This window comes from Channa argus, chromosome 18 (assembly GCF_033026475.1).
Source record: "Channa argus isolate prfri chromosome 18, Channa argus male v1.0, whole genome shotgun sequence".
Taxonomy (NCBI): Eukaryota; Metazoa; Chordata; class Actinopteri; order Anabantiformes; family Channidae; genus Channa; species Channa argus.
Genome location: NC_090214.1, coordinates 8,197,668 through 8,216,996, shown reverse-complemented (window position 1 = coordinate 8,216,996; position 19,329 = coordinate 8,197,668). Strand labels below are relative to the sequence as shown.

The following is a 19,329-nucleotide window of genomic DNA, read 5'->3' as shown; positions in this document are numbered from 1 at the left end:
TAAATCTACTGTCAAGATGTGAAATTTGCGAGTGAGGGTAACTTTGAAAAAGGCCTCAAACATACAAAGCTCACACACTTACCCTTTGCCCCAGGATGGTGTTCATTGTTGCATTGTCTCTGAGGTTGATTTCGGTCACAACATTTTGCCTCTGCTCCTTCATAAACAACATGAATGCATTCAAAGGCTTTTTGATGTAAGGCTCATAGAGGCACAAACCTTTATATATATATATATATATATATATATATATATGTATATATTTTTTTTTTTTTTAAACTGGAAACAGTTAAATGGAGCTGTGCCACGTTAACCTACCAAATCATGTGACAAAATAACTAAAACCTTTTTTCAAATAGGGCTCTACAGGTCGCTATAAACTATGTCTTCATAGCATCTAAGAAGACACTTTTCCGGTCTTTTCTTCATCAGTTTTAAGGAACTGAGGTGATTGTCCTTTTTAAAAATAGAGAAGAGGGGTTTGCTTTTCCTCTATTTCTTTGTGTGTTTGAAAAACTTTGCCAGCACCAGCAGATTGTTAATTAACATATCACGTGTCTTAGGATTAAATGTTTAACTGGATCTGGAATAGCTTTGATCACCCTATCCAAATCATATTTGGAGCTGAAGTTTTCATAGATTGAGCAGTATCCCTGATCATTTAGCAAATTGTATATTGAACAGACATGTTTTATCTATCTAGTGTTGTAGGTACAGCATAACTTGTTTGTTGTAGGAAGACAGGTTAACTGGCAATTATTTCAACAAGGAAATCAATTTTAAGAATTACCACCCATTTTTAAAAAATAAACCTCTGAGAAGATAATACCAGATACTACTATTGATTTAGCCATTTCAATTTCAGTACTGTATTTAAGCATTCAAAATCAATATATATATATATATATATATATATATATATATATATATATATATATATATATATATAAAAAAGAAATCAGAAATTCTGTCACTGCCACTGCCACTGTCAGTGACATAGCAGAGAAAATCCCAAACCAGATAGAAAAAAAAACCTTGCTGGGATCACGGATGTGATCCACTGGTATGAACAGTCTGAAATGTTTATAGAGTCTGACTTTACCAACAGACAAACTGCGGCTCTCATGGATTTTAAATTTTCATCCAGAGAATGGGAAATGTGAGGAAAACTAGATGGCCATTTGAGAGGAATAGAGGGGACGTTTCTCTTTGCTTGAAGCGATAATACCTCATAGACACCACACATAAGATGACCTGGTTTAAGCAAGTATGATACTGGGTCTGCCAGAAGTGTGAAAACTGTGAAACAGTGTTACAGAGACTTTGAAATTTCTCTCACACATCCGCCCTTTTATCATTTTATAATAACTACATGATCAGGATTCATTAAGGCTGAGCAACAGTAGGGACAGTTCATCAGAAGAGTTAATTCTCAAAAATTTTCAAAACATTCCATCATTATGTTCCCAAATTATGCCCAAATCAATTTAACTCAATACTATCAATTTAATTATATGGAAGTTCCCAGTTGGGGATGTGAAAGGACTCAGGGATAAGCACTGTCTCCAAATAAAGGCATACTTTGAATAGTCATTTGGTGTGAGATGAAATGGTCAATTGCACGCATTATTAGTCCACGTGCACACGGAATAAGGCAACACCCACACAGGGTTAGTGCAGTAATGCCTATAACAACACCTGTGAAAAGGGACAGGATGAAGGCCTTCCATTTTCCTAACACGATGTCAAACCAGCCCCAGGGGCTGATGTGATCATAGCTAGATTTTTCCATCGTTGGGCACCAGATGTCGCCTTTGTCACCTTCCTGTATTCACCCTTCTTGACGTTTGTTGGAGCTTGAAGTGCGGGCTGAGCCCAATCTGCACTTCTCCCCCCTCACCGGGGTGAACAATTCAGGGGACAAATTTGACTGTCTGTACCTTTCTGGTTGTTTTCCTTGTCTAGTCGATGTTCTTTTGGGTGTAGTTCTTTTTCTGATTCACGTGTGGGGATCTTCTAGCAGTGGCTGGCGTGGACCCACGTGGCGCCTCCCTCCACCTTCACTGCTGTAGTAGAAGTCAGCAGTACTTGATGTGGTCCTGTGAAACGTCTCTGCCTCCAGTGTTTCCTCCGATGGTCTTTGATGAGCACCCAGTGACCTGTTTTGAGATTGTGCAGGCTGTTGTCTGCAGGGGTAGGCAGGGCTGCTTTCACCTGGGGACGAAGGGCTTAGAGAGAGGCAGAAAGTTTTGCACAATAATCCAGCATCATATCTTCATGACGCCCAGTCATCAGACTTTGTTTGATAGGATTAAGCCCTATACTAGGAGGTTTTCCAAATATAATTTCAAATGGACTTAACCCATGTTTTGTTCTTACTCTTGTACACATATAGAACCGTACCAATGGTAATGCTTCAATCCATGTCAAACCTGTTTTTTCACAGCATTTTAATAGTTTTGTCTTGAGGATGACATTTTGTCGTTCTATTGCACCTGCACTCTGAGGGTGGTAAGGGCAATGATATTTGAATTCAAATCCAAAATAATTTGACAAATCTTTCAACACTAACCCACGACCATTGTCGCTACTGATCTTTTTTGGAATACCCCAGCGAACAATGATGTCTTTTGTTAGGGCTTTTACCAATGTGGATGTATCCTGTTTGGAAGAAGGAAAAACCTCTACCCACTAACTAAACATGCAAACCATGGTCAAGCAATGTCTTTTGTTTTGCCATGGTGACAATTCAATGAAGTCAATCATCCAATGTTCAAAAGGCCCATCAGGTGGGGGGGGACCTTGCAATGGCATTTTAATGGTTCATGCAGCATCTTGAGAACCAATGAACATAAGCTACCTGTTCACTGTCTCCTATGTTTTGCAACTTATTTGTGCATTAGTTATACAAATGCTCCTTTCTCTTCTTGACTAAATCAAAACAATCTAGTTTACATTTGTTGATTGTATCCCTGATGTCCTTCCCTATAAGTGTTTATACAACAGTTTCTTATACATATTATTTACACAGGAGCTCATTAAAGACTAACTGCTGACTGACCAACATTGACAATGGACGTCAGAGCAGTTTTCCATAGTCTTATAAAGCAGATGGAGTGGGGAGAAGTACTAAACACTCTCCAGGCTGTGGTAGAAGATGCATTAGGCCTATCCTCCAACTGTTCATCTTTACCTCCACCTGCTCCTGCACACCCTACTGAGCTGGGATATGACATCTACCCTCAGCCAGTAGCTGAAGTGCATCACCATCTTAATGCTCCCTACAGCTTTCAGCAGCCAGTGACGGCTGCTGAAAGCATCATGCAAGCAGGTCCCCTGTACTTCCAGGCAGATGTCCACAGCCAGGGACAGGTAAGATACTACGTAAATGTCAGGGATAAATACACTACAAATTCCACCAAACAAGACAGACATAAATGATGTGTTCTTAAGCCCAAAAGAAGAACAGCAAAGAGCTAATTTTAACTGTGTGTACTCTATTATCCCATGTGTTGCTAATAATGTAACGACTGTAGAGTGAGATTCTGTTGATCAGTGAAATGAATAACTGCCAGTTAGTCAGAACTTCACCGTTAGGAGTCGACGCCTGCACCGGAGCGGGCAAACTTACGCAAGCTGTTTTGAATGATGCAGTAATGACACTGAGCCGCCATTAGCGTTGTTTTCATTAAAAATATAATATGAAGGCTTCAAAATGCTTATTAGTTTTCTTTTTTTTGTTTAAAACAAACATAACCAGAGTTATGACACATAATTGACGCAGTTTTAAAGTTTGTCCGAATGTCCACCAACATGTCCGAAAAATGCGCGTCTCTTTACTTCCGTTTAAAAGCCGGCCCGCAGTGCAAACAGCGCCATCTTGTGGTAAAAAGAAGTGACACTCCCTGGAAGTGTAAGTCCTGTGATGTTGCACTGTGCTTAGTTTCAAATAGGAACTGCTTTGAACAGTGGCACAAAATGTTTTTTATTTAATTTCAGGTTTATTGTGGAATTATTGTATTGGAGAGGCAAAATGTTGTGACTGAAATCCACCTCAGAGACAATGCAACAGTGAACACCATCCTGGGGCAAAGGGTAAGTGTGTGAGCTCTGTATGTTTGAGGCTTTTTTCAAATTTACTCTCACTCGCAAATTTCACATCTTGACAGTTGATGTTGTTAATGTCCATAAAACAAGTGTTATGATCTGTCCACAGTGGGCATTACTGTCAAAGAAAGAGAAGGAAAAATTTTATGAGAAAGCTGAGGAGGAGATGCTGCTACATGCCAGGCAACACCCTGGATGGTCATCTAGTAATAACTATGTATGTACACTCAACACACAGCTCACACACGTTTCCATCCCTACAGCAGATCATAAAACACAATTGATGCATATTGTCTCGTTTTAATCAGCTCGACTTGGATGTGAAGTTAAAATTGTTTTGTTTTGTGTAGGGCAAAAAAGAGGAAGAGGCAAAGATGCAAGGCTGTGAGGACTGCTGAATGTAAGCAAATATTTCTGTGGATCACATGTAAAATGGGAGGTAAACTAAATGACATGTGACCATATCATCTTTGATTTATGACATTCAGTCACATTTAGTATACAGTAAAATATGTGATACAACTGACCTGCAAAGCAAATAGCATTGATGTACAACTGAAGACTGAATCCTGGATTTTCTGTGTTTTTCTTTGTTTTCATTACAGGACCTGCATCTAAACCAGGGATGGAGGATTCAACATCACACACGGACATAGACACTGTACCTTTATTTTTTGTCAACCTGTAACCAATAATTTCTGTTGTGTTTTTTAAATAACTTTTAATTGAATTGTATTAAGTTGGTTTTTTAACTTTTTTTAATAAATGATGAAGCAGAATCATTTTACTACATACTTTTTTACTAAACCCAATCCGCAAAATCCCTTTTCAAATTAACATGTAAACATTACAATCAGGTGGAACATGTGTTTATCCTTTATCCATAGATAATGAGACATGACATAAAAGAAAACCTTAACCTGCAGGTAGTGCTAAATGAAAATACATAAAACTGTCAAGGTCAATACAGCAAAAAGGTCTTTCTTTGCAATTAAGAAACCAAATGTGAACCCTGTGGTGGAACTGAGATTTCGGGATTCACAAATAGGAGTATGAATGTCTGCGCAAACTGTATCCATTTCTTCACTCTGACAAACAAACGTGCACCTCATGGTGGATTTAGAGGGACAGTGTAGTTTACAAAATGATCAGGATTCATTGTTTGGGGACAACAAACATCTGTACAATATTTCACAGCAAATGTATCTAATGGTTGACTAGGTACTACAGCAACGTATTGCTGCCACATGAGGAATTTATTTTTACTCTGTATCTCGTTATAATACGGAGCAAATACGTTGCCCTACTAGTTCATATTTTCCATAAAATGATTTGCTCGTGCATCTTCACACAGTGTTTTGGACTTGTCCATAAAACATCCATCTTCCTGTATAATCCGTGCCATTATTTTGAAGGATGATGCAGCACCTCTAGAGGCGCTGTTGGTCATTTGATACCGGAGGTTTCTGTTGTCCGCTTCACAGATGGGGAAAGCACCTAAAAAGAGTAGTCTTGCTGAAAAGATCAGAATGAACAAAACCTCTACTGAGATCAGAAACAACCCCTTTGAGGTGAAAATCAACAGGAAGAAATTTGCTGTTTTGGGGAGAAAAACTAAGTATGATGTGGGTCTTCCAGGTGTGTCTCACTCCAAAGCCATAACTAAGGTAAGACAAAACATTTAATGTTGATACTCCCCAAGCTTCACCACACTTCACTCTGTGAGCAAGATTGTTTTAGTGCCTACTATTCTCTCCAAAATGCCTAAACTGACAGACATTCTTGATCTGGGAATAAAGTCCTTACAGTTTAAGGTCTTAACATTTATACAGGTAATACGAAATAAAAAGCATCATGGGAGCAGCATCAGCATCAGCAGCAGCAGGACGAGGAGGAGGAGGAGGAGGAGGAGGAGGAAGGAAGGAAGGAAGGAAGCCAGAGGGCCAAGTCCAGAGAGGAGCTCATTGAAGAGCCCATCCAGAAGTTCAAGCAGGAGAAGGTGAGCCAAAAACACTTGAGACACTTAAGTTAACAAGTGACCTTTGTACAGGATATTTGGCTTATAGTTTTAATGAGTAACTTTTGCGTTCTATCTCAGTGGAAACGACAGGTGCAGAGGGAAGAAGCCCAGGAGTTGATTGACAAGCTGGATTAGGAGTGGAAGGACATCGAGGCGCCAGTAGTGAAAAAGACCCTCAAAACAGACAATGCAGAGAAACAGGAGGAAAAGCCAAAGGTAAACATGCACCAGTCAATCAGCAAGATGTGGATCCTCCATTTAATTTATCCATTTTTTATAAAGTGATAGCATTTGATAATTATTTGTTCTCCGTCTTCCTCTGTGGTTTTCAGCTGGATTAGTATGGCATGATGGTCAGAGAGCTCGGTTTTGAGATGAAGGCTCAGCCCTCAGAGAAGATGAAAACCCCAGAGGAGCTTGCCAGTGAGGACAGGGAGAAAGTGCAGAAGCTCAGGGTATGTTCAAAGTACAGGGAAGCTGCTGTACATTTTTATCTTCATGCAAACAGCTTTTTATTGTCATTGCATTCGATTTCTGTTTTAGCATCTGTGATATAGATTTTACTTTGTGCTTTCTACAAAGCTGACCATGTGAGGAGGATGATGGGGGGTGAAGGTGGGGACAGTGCACCCGTTCAAGTCCACATATCTGCCGATGACATCAGTGAAGGATATTTTCTGGACATGTAGTTTAATCCAGTTCCAGAAGTTGGGCCTGTGCACAAAATAAAAATAAAGCCATTGCAAGATGTTTAATTGGAGATGATAGAAGAGAAAATTGGGTTCTGCTAAACAAATTTCAATTCACTTTAGATTTTTAAATACACAAATTGTTGTTTAAAAGGAGCCATTTGAGAAGAATAGAGGGGTCGTTTCTCTTTGCTTGAAATGCTAATACCTCACAGGTATTGTTGTTTTACTGTTGTTAAATACAATCATTGTAATATTTTAAAGATTACCGATACTTTTACTGAAATCACAGACCATAAATCAACAGTATCAGATGTCATTGTTTTACCTGTTGTTTTTTCGCAATGATCCCAGCCTGTAAGCCAGATTTTATTTTTGATATGACATTCAAACCCATATACACAAACAAAACGATGACAATGACTAATGAGTTGACAACTATGGAGCCATACAGGCTTTTATTAGACAACATAAACATAAACCTAATCTTAATATACTGTGCTCAAAATGGAACTAAAAAGTGCCAATATGACATAATGACACTTTAACTAGTTAATGGTATAGATATTTACTCTTTTTTTGTAGTGAAGTAAAAGTTGGAATAATTAAATTACACAACGTGAAAAAATGTACCTATAATTACAACAACACAGTATTTGACCATCTCAAACTCAAGCTGATACAAAATTAAATGCTGCCTATTGTCTCCTAGCAACCTACCTATGTCACAAATAATAATATGTTACTACTGGACAAACCTTATTTGGATATAACTTAAGTAGGAATTTAAATGCAGGGCTTCTAATCGGCTGGTTCTACATTTGGGTAGTGATGTAAAAGTGATGGAGACATTTATAGTGGTTGTTATTATGTTTGTCAGGCTATGAAATTGGTAGACACTGCTAGAAGTTGCTAGAATGGAATGTTGCCTATAGTGATTTTGAAATTTGATTTTCTATAGCAACAACACATTCAGTTTAACAGAAACCAGAGATAGTGAAGCTTTAGCCTGATTTCACCTTTGCATTTCATCGAGTGTCCCAGAGTTTAAGAAGACCACAAACTCAGAGAACAGCAAAGATTGTGAACTGAACTGTCAGTTATTACAGGCCGTAAGTTAACAGTTGTGTATTTGCTTTAAATTTGGTGTTTTCAATCCATTTAATATCCACTGTAATTTTAAGTTGCATTTGACATTTTAGTTTGACATATCCAAACAGATAATTAACAGATGTTTCACTGTTGTCAGTTAATAATAAGTTAAGATAAGACTTTATTGATCCCACAACGGGGAAATTCAACAAAAGCCCCTAGAGTCTGCCTGTGTCACTAAATGGCAAACAGGTGTTGAGTGGTGTTTGTAAAGGGAATATTATTAGAAATATAAACAAATTACAAGTGGTTTGGACTATTGCATTTCTGACTCTGAAGGTGTTTAATAAGATTCACACTGCATAACCTACTGTTACATCATGCTGAATAACAACTTTTATTTGTGCATTATGTACATAAAAACTGCACCTTTCTCTCCTTGACTAAATTAAAAAAAATGTAGTTTACATTTGTTGATTGTATGCCTGATGTCCTTCCCTATAAGTGTTTATACAACAGTTTCTTATACATATTATTTACACAGGAGCTCATTAAAGACTAACTGCTAACTGACCAACATTGACAATGGACGTCAGAGCAGTTTTCCATAGTCTCATAAAGCAGATGGAGTGGGGAGAAGTACTAAACACTCTCCAGGCTGTGGTAGAAGATGCATTAGGCCTATCCTCCAACTGTTCATCTTTACCTCCACCTGCTCCTGCACACCCTACTGAGCTGGGATATGACATCTACCCTCAGCCAGTAGCTGAAGTGCATCACCATCTTAATGCTCCCTACAGCTTTCAGCAGCCAGTGACGGCTGCTGAAAGCATCATGCAAGCAGGTCCCCTGTACTTCCAGGCAGATGTCCACAGCCAGGGACAGGTAAGATACTACGTAAATGTCAGGGATAAATACACTACAAATTCCACCAAACAAGACAGACATAAATGATGTGTTCTTAAGCCCAAAAGAAGAACAGCAAAGAGCTAATTTTAACTGTGTGTACTCTATTATCCCATGTGTTGCTAATAATGTAACGACTGTAGAGTGAGATTCTGTTGATCAGTGAAATGAATAACTGCCAGTTAGTCAGAACTTCACCGTTAGGAGTCGACGCCTGCACCGGAGCGGGCAAACTTACGCAAGCTGTTTTGAATGATGCAGTAATGACACTGAGCCGCCATTAGCGTTGTTTTCATTAAAAATATAATATGAAGGCTTCAAAATGCTTATTAGTTTTCTTTTTTTGTTTAACACAAACATAACCCGAGTTATGAAACATAATTGACGCAGTTTTAAAGTTTAAATGTCCGAAAAATGCGCGTCTCTTTACTTCCGTTTAAAAACCGGCCCGCAGTGCAAACAGCGCCATCTGGTGGTAAAAAGAAGTGACACTCCCTGGAAGTGTAAGTCCTGTGATGTTGCACTGTGCTTAGTTTCAAATAGGAACTGCTTTGAACAGTGGCACAAGTAAAGTGCTAGGATTGTTGTAAATAGTTTTGCGAAGGCTCGCCTGTGTTTTATATACATTTTTCACCTCTGGCATTGGATTTGTTGAACATAGTTTTTTCACTATACTGTTTGCACATTTGTTACAAACATAAAAACTGTTGAGTCTCAATTATTTTGCTTTTTACAACAAAAAATTACAAAATTTACTACTCGGATTTGTGTTTTTTGTTTAATTTCAGATTTATTGTGGAATTATTGTATAATATAATGACAAAATATCTGATAAAAAATAAGTTGATGTAATAAAAAAATGAATATGTAGCATTTCCACAAAAAACGGTTTAATGGTGAATTATTGAAGCAAATTGTAAAGTGGTAAAAACGTCCAAAAAGACCCTCAGATCACTAAGGGTTAACAACATAACAACTGGGGCTGGTTGACCTTCCCTCTTTCTTTACAGCACACCCTGTATCATTCGGCTGTGTATGACCACCCAGGGCCATCAACCGCTGCCTTTGACCCCGAAGCTTTTCGACACACAGTAAGACCCTGGTTTACCACACATACCGCGATCCACCTTCACTCTTTGTCTGTGGATGTGATTTAGTAAACAAAAGGCTTAATAATAGACAACCAAACATACATCTGTTCTATTCCTTCTAATTGAGAACCCTAGTAGAAAAATGACCATTTCAGACCCAGTAAATGTGATATAGACTTTTAGCTTAGATTCATGTATTTGTTAGAATAAATATATTCAACTAGGTTGTTTGCATCAGAATATTCTTGCTGCAGGATAAGCCACTGCATCTCATTGAATCTGTTAATATTACTTAAAAGACAGGGGGACCTTGTAGACAGGTGACACACAGGATGCAGCGTCTCTAATCACCTTTTCTGTGTTTGTGTCTCCAGTATAGCAATGCACTGGAGATCAGCTTTTTGGAAAGCACAGGCCAGAACCTTGTTCCCCTTCAAGTGATGTAAGTCACACAGCCCTAAATGTGATCGAATGCGCAAAGATATACTCAAATATGAAGTGCTTTTAGTGTCATTGCACTATGTGTGTTATCTAATGAATCTCTATTTGATTTGATTTATGCAGGAACGGAGAGGTGGTGTACATTAATACACTCAATCATCTTAGCTCTGCTTCACCTACTGTGTGCACCTCCATGTCAAAGTAAGTGAGCTCTGGTCAGTTTAGGTCAAAAATAAACTTTTCTGGCAAAGTGAGTATCATACAAGGCCATTCTTGGAATGGGTTATAATGTGCACCACAGTATAGACACAGATGGATTTTTGCCACGTTTTGAATTACACACATTTACACAGTGTTGATGTGTGCTCTTACTCTGTTATCAGAAGAAGAAAACGAAAGTACGACAAGCCACAGGACGATGAAAAGCCTTATATCAAAAAGCCTCTGAACGCATTCATGTTGTTTATGAAGGAGCAGAGGCAAAATGTTGTGACTGAAATCAACCTCAGAGACAATGCAACAGTGAACACCATCCTGGGGCAAAGGGTAAGTGTGTGAGCTCTGTATGTTTGAGGCTTTTTTCAAAGTTACTCTCACTCGCAAATTTCACATCTTCACAGTAGATTTAGTTAATGTCCCTAAAAGAAGTGTTATGGTCTGTCCACAGTGGGCATTACTGTCCAAGAAAGAGAAGGAAAAATTTTATGAGAAAGCTGAGGAGGAGAGGCAGCTACATGCCAGGCAACACCCTGGATGGTCATCTAGTAATAACTATGTATGTACACTCTGCCAACACACAGCTCACACACACGTTTCCATCCCTACAGCAGATCATAAAACATAATTGTTGCATATTGTCTCGTTTTAATCAGCTGGACTTAGATGTGAAGTTAAAATTGTTTTGTTTTGTGTAGGGCAAAAAGAGGAAGAGGCAAAGATGCAAGGCTGTGAGGACTGCTGAATGTAAGCAAATATTTCTGTGGATCACATGTAAAATGGGAGGAAAACTAAATGACATGTGACCATATCATCTTCTATTTATGACATTCAGTCACATTTAATATACAGTAAAATATGTGATACAACTGACCTGCAAAGCAAATAGCATTGATGTACAACTGAAGACTGAATCCTGGATTTTCTGTGTTTTGTTTGTTTTCATTACAGGACGTGCATCTAAACCAGGGATGGAGGATTCAACATCACACACGGACATAGACACTGTACCTTTATTTTTTGTCAACCTGTAACCAATAATTTCTGTTGTGATTTTCAAATAACTTTTAACTGAATTTTATTAAGTTGAATTTTTTTTACTTTTTTTAATAAATGATGAAGCAGAATCATTTTACTACATACTCTTTTTTACTAAACCCAATCCACAAGATCCCTTTTCAAATTAACATGTAAACATTACAATCAGGTGGAACATGTGTTTATCCTTTATCCATAGATAATGAGACATGACATAAAAGAAAACTTTAACCTGCAGGTAGTGCTAAATGAAAAGACAGAAAACTGTCAAGGTCAATACAGCAAAAAGGTCTTTCTTTGCAATTAAGAAACCAAATGTGAACCCTGTGGTGGAACTGAGATTTCGGGATTCACAAATAGGAGTATGAATGTCTGCGCAAACTGTATTCATTTCTTCACTCTGACAAACAAACGTGCACCTCATGGTGGATTTAGAGGGAAAGTGTAGTTTACAAAATGATCAGGATTCATTGTTTGGGGACAACAAACATCTGTACAATATTTCACAGCAAATGTATCTAATGGTTGACTAGGTACTACAGCAACGTATTGCTGCCACATGAGGAATTTATTTTTACTCTGTATCTCGTTATAATACGGAGCAAATACGTTGCCCTAATAGTTCATATTTTCCATAAAATGATTTGCTCGTGCATCTTCACACAGTGTTTTGGACTTGTCCATAAAACGTCCATCTTCCTGTATAATCCGGGCCATTATTTTGAAGGATGATGCAGCACCTCTAGAGGCGCTGTCGGTCATTTTATACCGGAGGTTTCTGTTGTCTGCTTCATGTATTAAAACTTGACTTGATGCTCTGCACGCTGGAGTGGAAATTCACCAAAACAACGTGGACACAAAAATATTAAAGTGATATGACTTAATTTCCGCTTTGGCAGAGCGTTATAGCCCCATGTTTTTTGTCACCTGAATTTAATAACTCATCTTGTTGACGCTGTTAAAAGGTAAACCCTTCCGGAGTCGTATTGCATTAGTATGTTTACAAACTGACGACTCTTCATTGTAAAGTTACTTAGTTTGCTTTAACATACTCCCAACCTTTCCGTTTTGTAGTTGTTCTTATTAGGCCTGACACAGTTATTTGCTGCAGTCAGACACACAAGTCAGTCTACACACGTCAGTCTTGACCTAAAATGCCTGAAAAGCTAAGCTAACTTTTAGCTAATGTAGGTCAAGAGTCAACGTTCAGTGTAACGTTACATCAGTACTTACAATTCTAACCGTAGGTTACAGTACCGTTATAATATATGAATAACTCCCACAAACTATTTGTACATATGAAAATAGTGTGTGTTTGATATCAACACATACAATAGACAGTGTAATAAATGCATATTCAGTCGAGCAGCTTGTTGTAAGTCTCCTTAAATCCTTAAGCTAAGCATGACGGACATTTAATGTTGTTACTCCCAAACCTTCAACACACTTTACACTTTACTCAAGATTTTTATAGTATATAATAGTATATACTATTATCTGCAAAATGCCTAAACTGACAAACATTCTTGATCTGGGATTAATGTCATTTTAATTAAATTAAGCTATAACGGAATTTAATCACTTAGATATATTGGCAGTGTTTTGGCAACAGTTTCATAATGAAACTTTTAAATATTTGCTGCTGTTTTCATTTTACAATTCAATGAAGTCAATATTTTAGATTTTTATTCAAAATGATCTTGGTCTGATCCAGATAACAATAAATAATACAAAATTATATTTGGCCCTGTTTCTAAAGAAGACAACATTATTTAATTAACTAGATTTATTTAACAAATATTTTTATAGTTAGTTTTTATAAGTGATCACATATTTCATGAATTAATAGGTACTGTCTACCATCACACATCTGCATGTTGATAGTGTAAATACTTCCAGTTTTCCTAACATATCTCAAATCGTAAAGACGATTGTGTAGTAGAATAAAAAGAAATTCACTGAATAAACTAGATCCTGCAGCCTGATGAAGGCCGGAGAAGGGAAAAATGCAGCATAAAATCTTCGGCTGTTTTGGTTCTATCTGTGGAAACCATGGGTCACAACTCATCGTGCATTTAACACTATCTGAGCTGTTAAGCCTGGTGTTCACAGCGTCATGCTGGGAGAGGGATATTCAGCTACAATGATAAGAGCTTAGTGAGGATAGAGTGAACCAAATTAAGTTAAAGTGTTAACAAAAATAGAACTTGCAAACTTGACTAACTTTTACTTCTATTTTATGACACACACACACATATATAAATATACACAAGTTTTGATTGAACTCAACTCCTGTTAAACATCTGTAGTTCTCTAATAAAGTATGTTTCGTATAATAGTGTCTGAGAGAGTGTACAGCAATCAGGTAATACAAATAAATATAGCGAAAAACAGTAAAAATAAAGCTATAGTCGTTGAAAAATATTGTTTTTTTAGTAGTTTGCTATATATCTCATCTAAATGTGGAGAGGTAAGGATGTGGACGCCGAGAACAGCTCTGGCAGAACTGCACTCTCTTGCAAAGTTTTTTAACTGAGGCTCATAACTAACAAATATCAACCTAATCTTAGTATGTCCATGATAAGTAAGATTTGTGCAACCTGAACGAAGAAGAGGAGCTAACTCATTATGGACAGTCTTTGGCTGAAATGGAGAAGATTAACGATGTGAATAGTGATGATGGATCAGAAGACAAAGGACTTCTGTTAGGTGAGTATTTTCCAGGTCTAAATGCCAAATTAACAGTGTTTCTGTATTCAGTGCCTACTGTAAAATAAAATGATGCTGTATTCTGAGCCTGTTAAAAGCACTGTAAATTATAAATAATTTCCTCGATAAAAGTTCTGCATTTGTTCATATTACCATGTTCTTAAAATGTCATTTATTTTTATTTTTTCACAAACATGGTGGCTTGTAGTACAGTTATATGATTCCCACCTTTGAGCAATATTTGATATTTCAAGTCATATTGCAGTTACAAAGCTGATACATAATCATAACGATATTGTTTTTTCCCAACTAGGTGAGTTGACTGCTTCCCACTTTGGAGGACGAGGTGGTGGTGGTCTCCTCAGAAAAAAACATCAGGGGAGCAGCAGCAGCAGCAGGAGGACGAAGGAAGCCAGAGGGCCAAGTCCAGACAGGAGCTCATTGAAGAGCTCATCCAGAAATCCAAGCAGGAGAAGGTGAGCCATAATTCAGTCAGCAAGATGTTGATCATCCATTTCATTTATCCATTTTTTATAAAGTGATAGCATTTGATAATTATTTGTTCTCCGTCTTCCTCTGTGGTTTTCATCGGATTAGTATGACATGATGGTCAGAGAGCTCGGTTTTGAGATGAAGGCTCAGCCCTCAGAGAAGATGAAAACCCCAGAGGAGCTTGCCAGTGAGGACAGGGAGAAAGTGCAGAAGCTCAAGGTATGTTCAAAGTACAGGGAAGCTGCTGAACATTTTTATCTTCATGCAAACAGCTCCTTGTTGTCATTGCATTCGATTTCTGTTCCAACATCTGTGATATATAGATTTTGCTTTGTGCTTTCTTCAAGGCTGACCATCTGAGGAGGATGATGGGGATGAAGTTGGGGACAGTGCACCCGCTCAAGTCCACATATCTGACGATGACATCAGTGATGGCTATTTTCTGAGTAAGGATTACAAAAAGACCTTGGCTTATCAGGTAAGAGACAACATGTAATGTATGGTTTGTGTTTTTATCATTTGTTTTGCAATAGTTCCACTTCTTTCAGTATTGATGCTATTTGATGCACTATTTTTTGTCTATGATGGAAAATTGACCAATGGAGTCTGAGGGAGATGGAAATGAAAATTCAGAAGAGGATGAGAGCCATGAAGATCAGGAATCAGAGGCATAGGAAGAAGATAAAGACGATGAAGTTATGAGGAGGAGGAGGGAGATGGAGAGCGAACCAGTGAAGAAGAAGGTCACTCTGACTTTGACTTTGAGCAAGAAAGCGAGGATGAGGAGAAAACCTAAGGATAAACAGACCAGTGCTAAAGAGAAGAGTCTGAGCAAAGAGAAGGTGAAGGCCCAGCAAGATGCAGCCAAAGCTGAGGTCCCATACATTTATAATAGTAACTACATTCATATTTGTATTGGAAAAAAAGACTTTGCCTTTGCCTTGAGTTTCCTTGTGAGCTTCATGTAAATAAGACACTGTAGTTAAATAAGCATGCAGAGAGATGAGATGAGATATTCCGTTTTCCATCTCTCGAAGCTCCAGAGAGCTTCTGTGACTTCAAAGATTTGCTCCATGGTCAAACCCCTGACGACGAGCACCTCAGTGTGGCCAGAACACAGAAGTGCAACCCCCCCAGTTTGGGTATAGGCAATAAGCTCAAACTGCACATACGGTATAAAAGTGGTTGAAATTAAATGAGTGTGGTCAGTTTGTCTCTGTAAGCACTTTTAGGTTACATTTAGTGCTGTTTGAACTTGTATCTTTGTATAAGAAATTGTTTGGTCAGTAGCTGATAGGCATAGGTGCTCGAGCTGCTGCATTGTAAATGTGAACATTAAACTGTTGCTTAACTCTTGACTAGTTTTCAGAAAAGTTTCCATTGTCCTTCTTGAGTAAATGAAACTGTAATGAAATGCTGCTATTCTGCATGATGTAACAGAAGGCTATGCACTGTGAACCTTTTAAACAGAAATGCATTAGTCCATACTACTTATAATTTGTTTAAATTTAAAGATATGTTAATTATCTGTTTGGATATGTCAAACTAAGGTATCACAAATCAAATGCAACTTAAAATTACAGTGGATATTAAATGATATGAAAACACCACATTAAAACCAGATACACGACTGTTAACTTACCTACTCTGATAACTTTACAGTTTAGTATTTTCAAACAATCTTTTCCTTTCTCTTAGTTTATGGAGTTTTTTTTTTTACCTTTCTTAAAATTTATTCAAAATCATGTACTTTGATTTAAGTAAAAAGGTCAGTGTGGTACATATACTTTAATATTATTGTTGGTGTATTTATACTTTTGCAGTTTTTGAGTACTGCGTTAATGATTTACTTAACTGGTACCACAGACGCTTTGGACCTGTTGAAAAACACCTTTAATACTAAATTCTATACATTTGCACTTACATGAAATGGAAATGTTTAATTAATGATGTGGACGTTGGCTTGACAGTGTTTTTCCCCCCACAGTATTCTATGTTTTAACATGAATAATTATACAAAACTAATTTACATTGTAGTTTTTTTTTTTAATTTTTTATTTATGGCCATAAAAGACACAGAACCACAAAAAAAATGGGTTAGTAAGTCTGTAGAGGTTTAATGATGAGAGGTTTAATTTGGAAATAGTTCAGTGTGAAAAAACAAGTCGGCATAGATGTGGGATTTTAAACAAAAATATGTAGGTGCCACAAATGAAAATTGTGATTATAAAAAAAGGACTTTAGCATAATTATCAGCACTGTAGAGCTAAAAAAAATAAGCAAACTAAAATAAAGAAGTTACAGTAATTTAAAGGACAGTACACACTCTAAGCACCCTACACATGCAGTCCTTCAGGAGTTAGACATTTTTAGCTTATATGTAGCACTGTAGGAAAACCACCCACCAACTACTGAAACAACGGCCCAGGTTTGTTAGCTTCACCTAACCTCTCAGATTAGGTGAAGCTTCCTCTTAGTGTTGCCTTTTGGTTCACAATGAGTTAGGCTGATGACTAAGTCTTCACTAAAACAGGATGAATAAACACAAGTTAGGATGTCAATGCATGGGGACGGACTTTGTATTAATGCCCTGCAACTTTAAGCACAGCCTATTTTCAGTCACACTATTGATTAGACATCACAAAACAAAGACTGAATTGCTTCTCCAGTTGACATTTGTGTCTTTACTGCAACTGGAAACACATGGTTATTCAATGACGTGTTTACTCAGAGTGGCGTTGGTACACAGGAAAGTCCAGCTTGAGTATTCTGAAATAATAACGATCATGCAGCTTCGTAATAGTGTCAGTTACACGGCTCTACTTCTATGATAAGACTTTGACTATATAAAAGGAAATGCTTGTATAAGTTCCAAGACAGTGGTTTATAAAAAGGTGATTCACAGTGCTCTCTCACAGCAATTTGTCATGGCTCAATCTACTTTATGAAACAAAAAAGAGAAAAGAAATGTGTATCTCATACAACTCATTCTTCTGCTTGTGTCTTTAATAGAAAAATCAAGGGGCATTGCCAAACAAAGCAAAGCTCCAATGAGTGAAATCTATGAATAAATGAAAAACATTAACAGAGTTTGTTTGTACATATTTCTTCTTCTTCATACTAGAGAATTACAGCCAGTAGCAAATACAATAACAATCCTTGGAATAATCATGCAACACAGTGCTTATGACACTTCCAGGGATGATTCACACTGTGTGAGTCTCACACAACATCGCTTTTTTCAAAGAATGTTATCTGTAGGTTTACAGCACTGCAGGAGTAGTTTTATTTGCCTTGGTTAATAAAATATTAAAACGCATCATACAAAGATCTAAAGCACTGTATGACATGCCTGTTATTTACGGCTGTGTCAAATGCTTTAGGGGAGTATTTAAAAAAAATAAAAATACATCAACTAGTGTTTAAATGCCATTTATGTTGAATGTATAGGACTTATTAGAAATGTTGGATTATGCACACGATAACATGGACTGCTTACGACTGCATTTCCCCCCCAAGACTAAATAACCTACTGTAGTTCCCTGGCCGGCTAAAAATCTAATTACATGGATGCACAGCTTCAGAGGTTTAAGTATTACTATACAATTTGTAGTCCTCACAGTTAAGCTTCGTCCTGCATTGACTTTTGATTAAAGATACTGACACTTTGATACAAACCCAATACATTCTAGTTGTTACCACAGTTTAGTAATACTCTTTTTTTTCCTCCCCAAAATAAAATAAAAATATACAAGGGTGTTAAAACCCTAAAACCTCACATCAAGTGTTTGGGCTTGTAGCAATAGACATGCATAAAACGCCAGGTGGAGTGTATAAAACTGAAGGCATCACTCACTCTCAACTAAAAGCTTCTAATAGTTAATAACCTTTGCAATCACTCATTTTTATATACTCTATACAAAATTGGCACACGCTAATGTGGAAAAAAGGTTAATAAGCGAGCAACAAATAATATCCAAACAACAAAAACTGCGTTAGTGTGGTTTGCTCCGAGGGCGCAATGACAGCAGACAAAAGCAAAAGTAAAAAGAGGCAGCGGCCAGCCTTGATGACCAATCCAACATTCTCTAATCTAGGACTCTGTCTTTTTTTTGTTTTTCTTTAGGAAAGAAGGAGTGCGAAACTTCTTTTTCTTTTTGGAAGGTGATTTACTGGGAGACTCGTCACATTCTTGGTCACCAGCCTCAGTGGGTTCCTCCCCCTCAGCTGCATCTGCAGTAGCAGGGGCAGAGGTGGAGGCGGAATCTTCCCCTGGAAGTGCGGGGACATCAGACGGGTCGTCGGGTGTTAAATCAGGTAGGGTCTGTCTCAGGGTGGCTGCATCGCTCTCATCTTTATAGGTTTGTTCTGGTAAGGACTCTGGAAGAGAGGGAGATGGAGAGAGTTATCAGTCTCAGGGGGCTGGTTGACTGATGTGCGCTGCTGATTTTACAACTCTGGTGCTACTACAAACTGACCAGTGGACATGCTGTAAAAATCCTCAGTATCCTTAATAAATAAATAAACA

The 19,329-nt window shown here is 37.7% G+C and overlaps 2 protein-coding genes and 2 long non-coding RNA genes across 26 annotated transcripts in view; 3 read left to right on the top strand and 1 right to left on the bottom strand.

The window, feature by feature from the left end:
* The first annotated feature begins 6,209 nt into the window (after positions 1-6,209).
* Positions 6,210-7,176, top strand: LOC137103903 (uncharacterized). Its single transcript, XR_010911619.1, has 3 exons — positions 6,210-6,343; positions 6,460-6,582; positions 6,710-7,176. It is a non-coding gene; the product is annotated as an uncharacterized lncRNA (long non-coding RNA).
* A 1,285-nt stretch (positions 7,177-8,461) lies between these two features.
* On the top strand, positions 8,462-11,368 carry LOC137104028 (transcription factor 7-like 2). Its single transcript, XM_067484830.1, has 7 exons — positions 8,462-8,793; positions 9,825-9,905; positions 10,280-10,347; positions 10,470-10,547; positions 10,730-10,892; positions 11,014-11,121; positions 11,261-11,368. The coding sequence occupies exons 1-7, from the start codon at positions 8,494-8,496 to the stop codon at positions 11,366-11,368; spliced, it is 906 nt and encodes a 301-aa protein (XP_067340931.1). The 5' UTR covers positions 8,462-8,493.
* A 1,832-nt stretch (positions 11,369-13,200) lies between these two features.
* On the top strand, positions 13,201-16,965 carry LOC137103295 (uncharacterized). The gene is made up of 4 exons (XR_010911450.1): positions 13,201-14,309; positions 14,623-14,785; positions 14,907-15,020; positions 15,149-16,965. It is a non-coding gene; the product is annotated as an uncharacterized lncRNA (long non-coding RNA).
* The window catches only part of add1 (adducin 1 (alpha)), a 26,232-nt gene continuing 23,797 nt past the window's right edge, over positions 16,895-19,329 (bottom strand). For 10 of the 23 annotated variants that reach the window (XM_067483468.1, XM_067483467.1, XM_067483469.1 and 7 more), the window contains one exon: positions 16,895-19,181. In XM_067483468.1, the coding sequence (XP_067339569.1) occupies positions 18,895-19,181 (287 nt within the window). In that variant the 3' untranslated portion in view covers positions 16,895-18,894. The remainder of the gene's footprint in view (positions 19,182-19,329) is intronic. The other 13 variants (XM_067483478.1, XM_067483475.1, XM_067483476.1 and 10 more) reach the window with 5 other exon arrangements.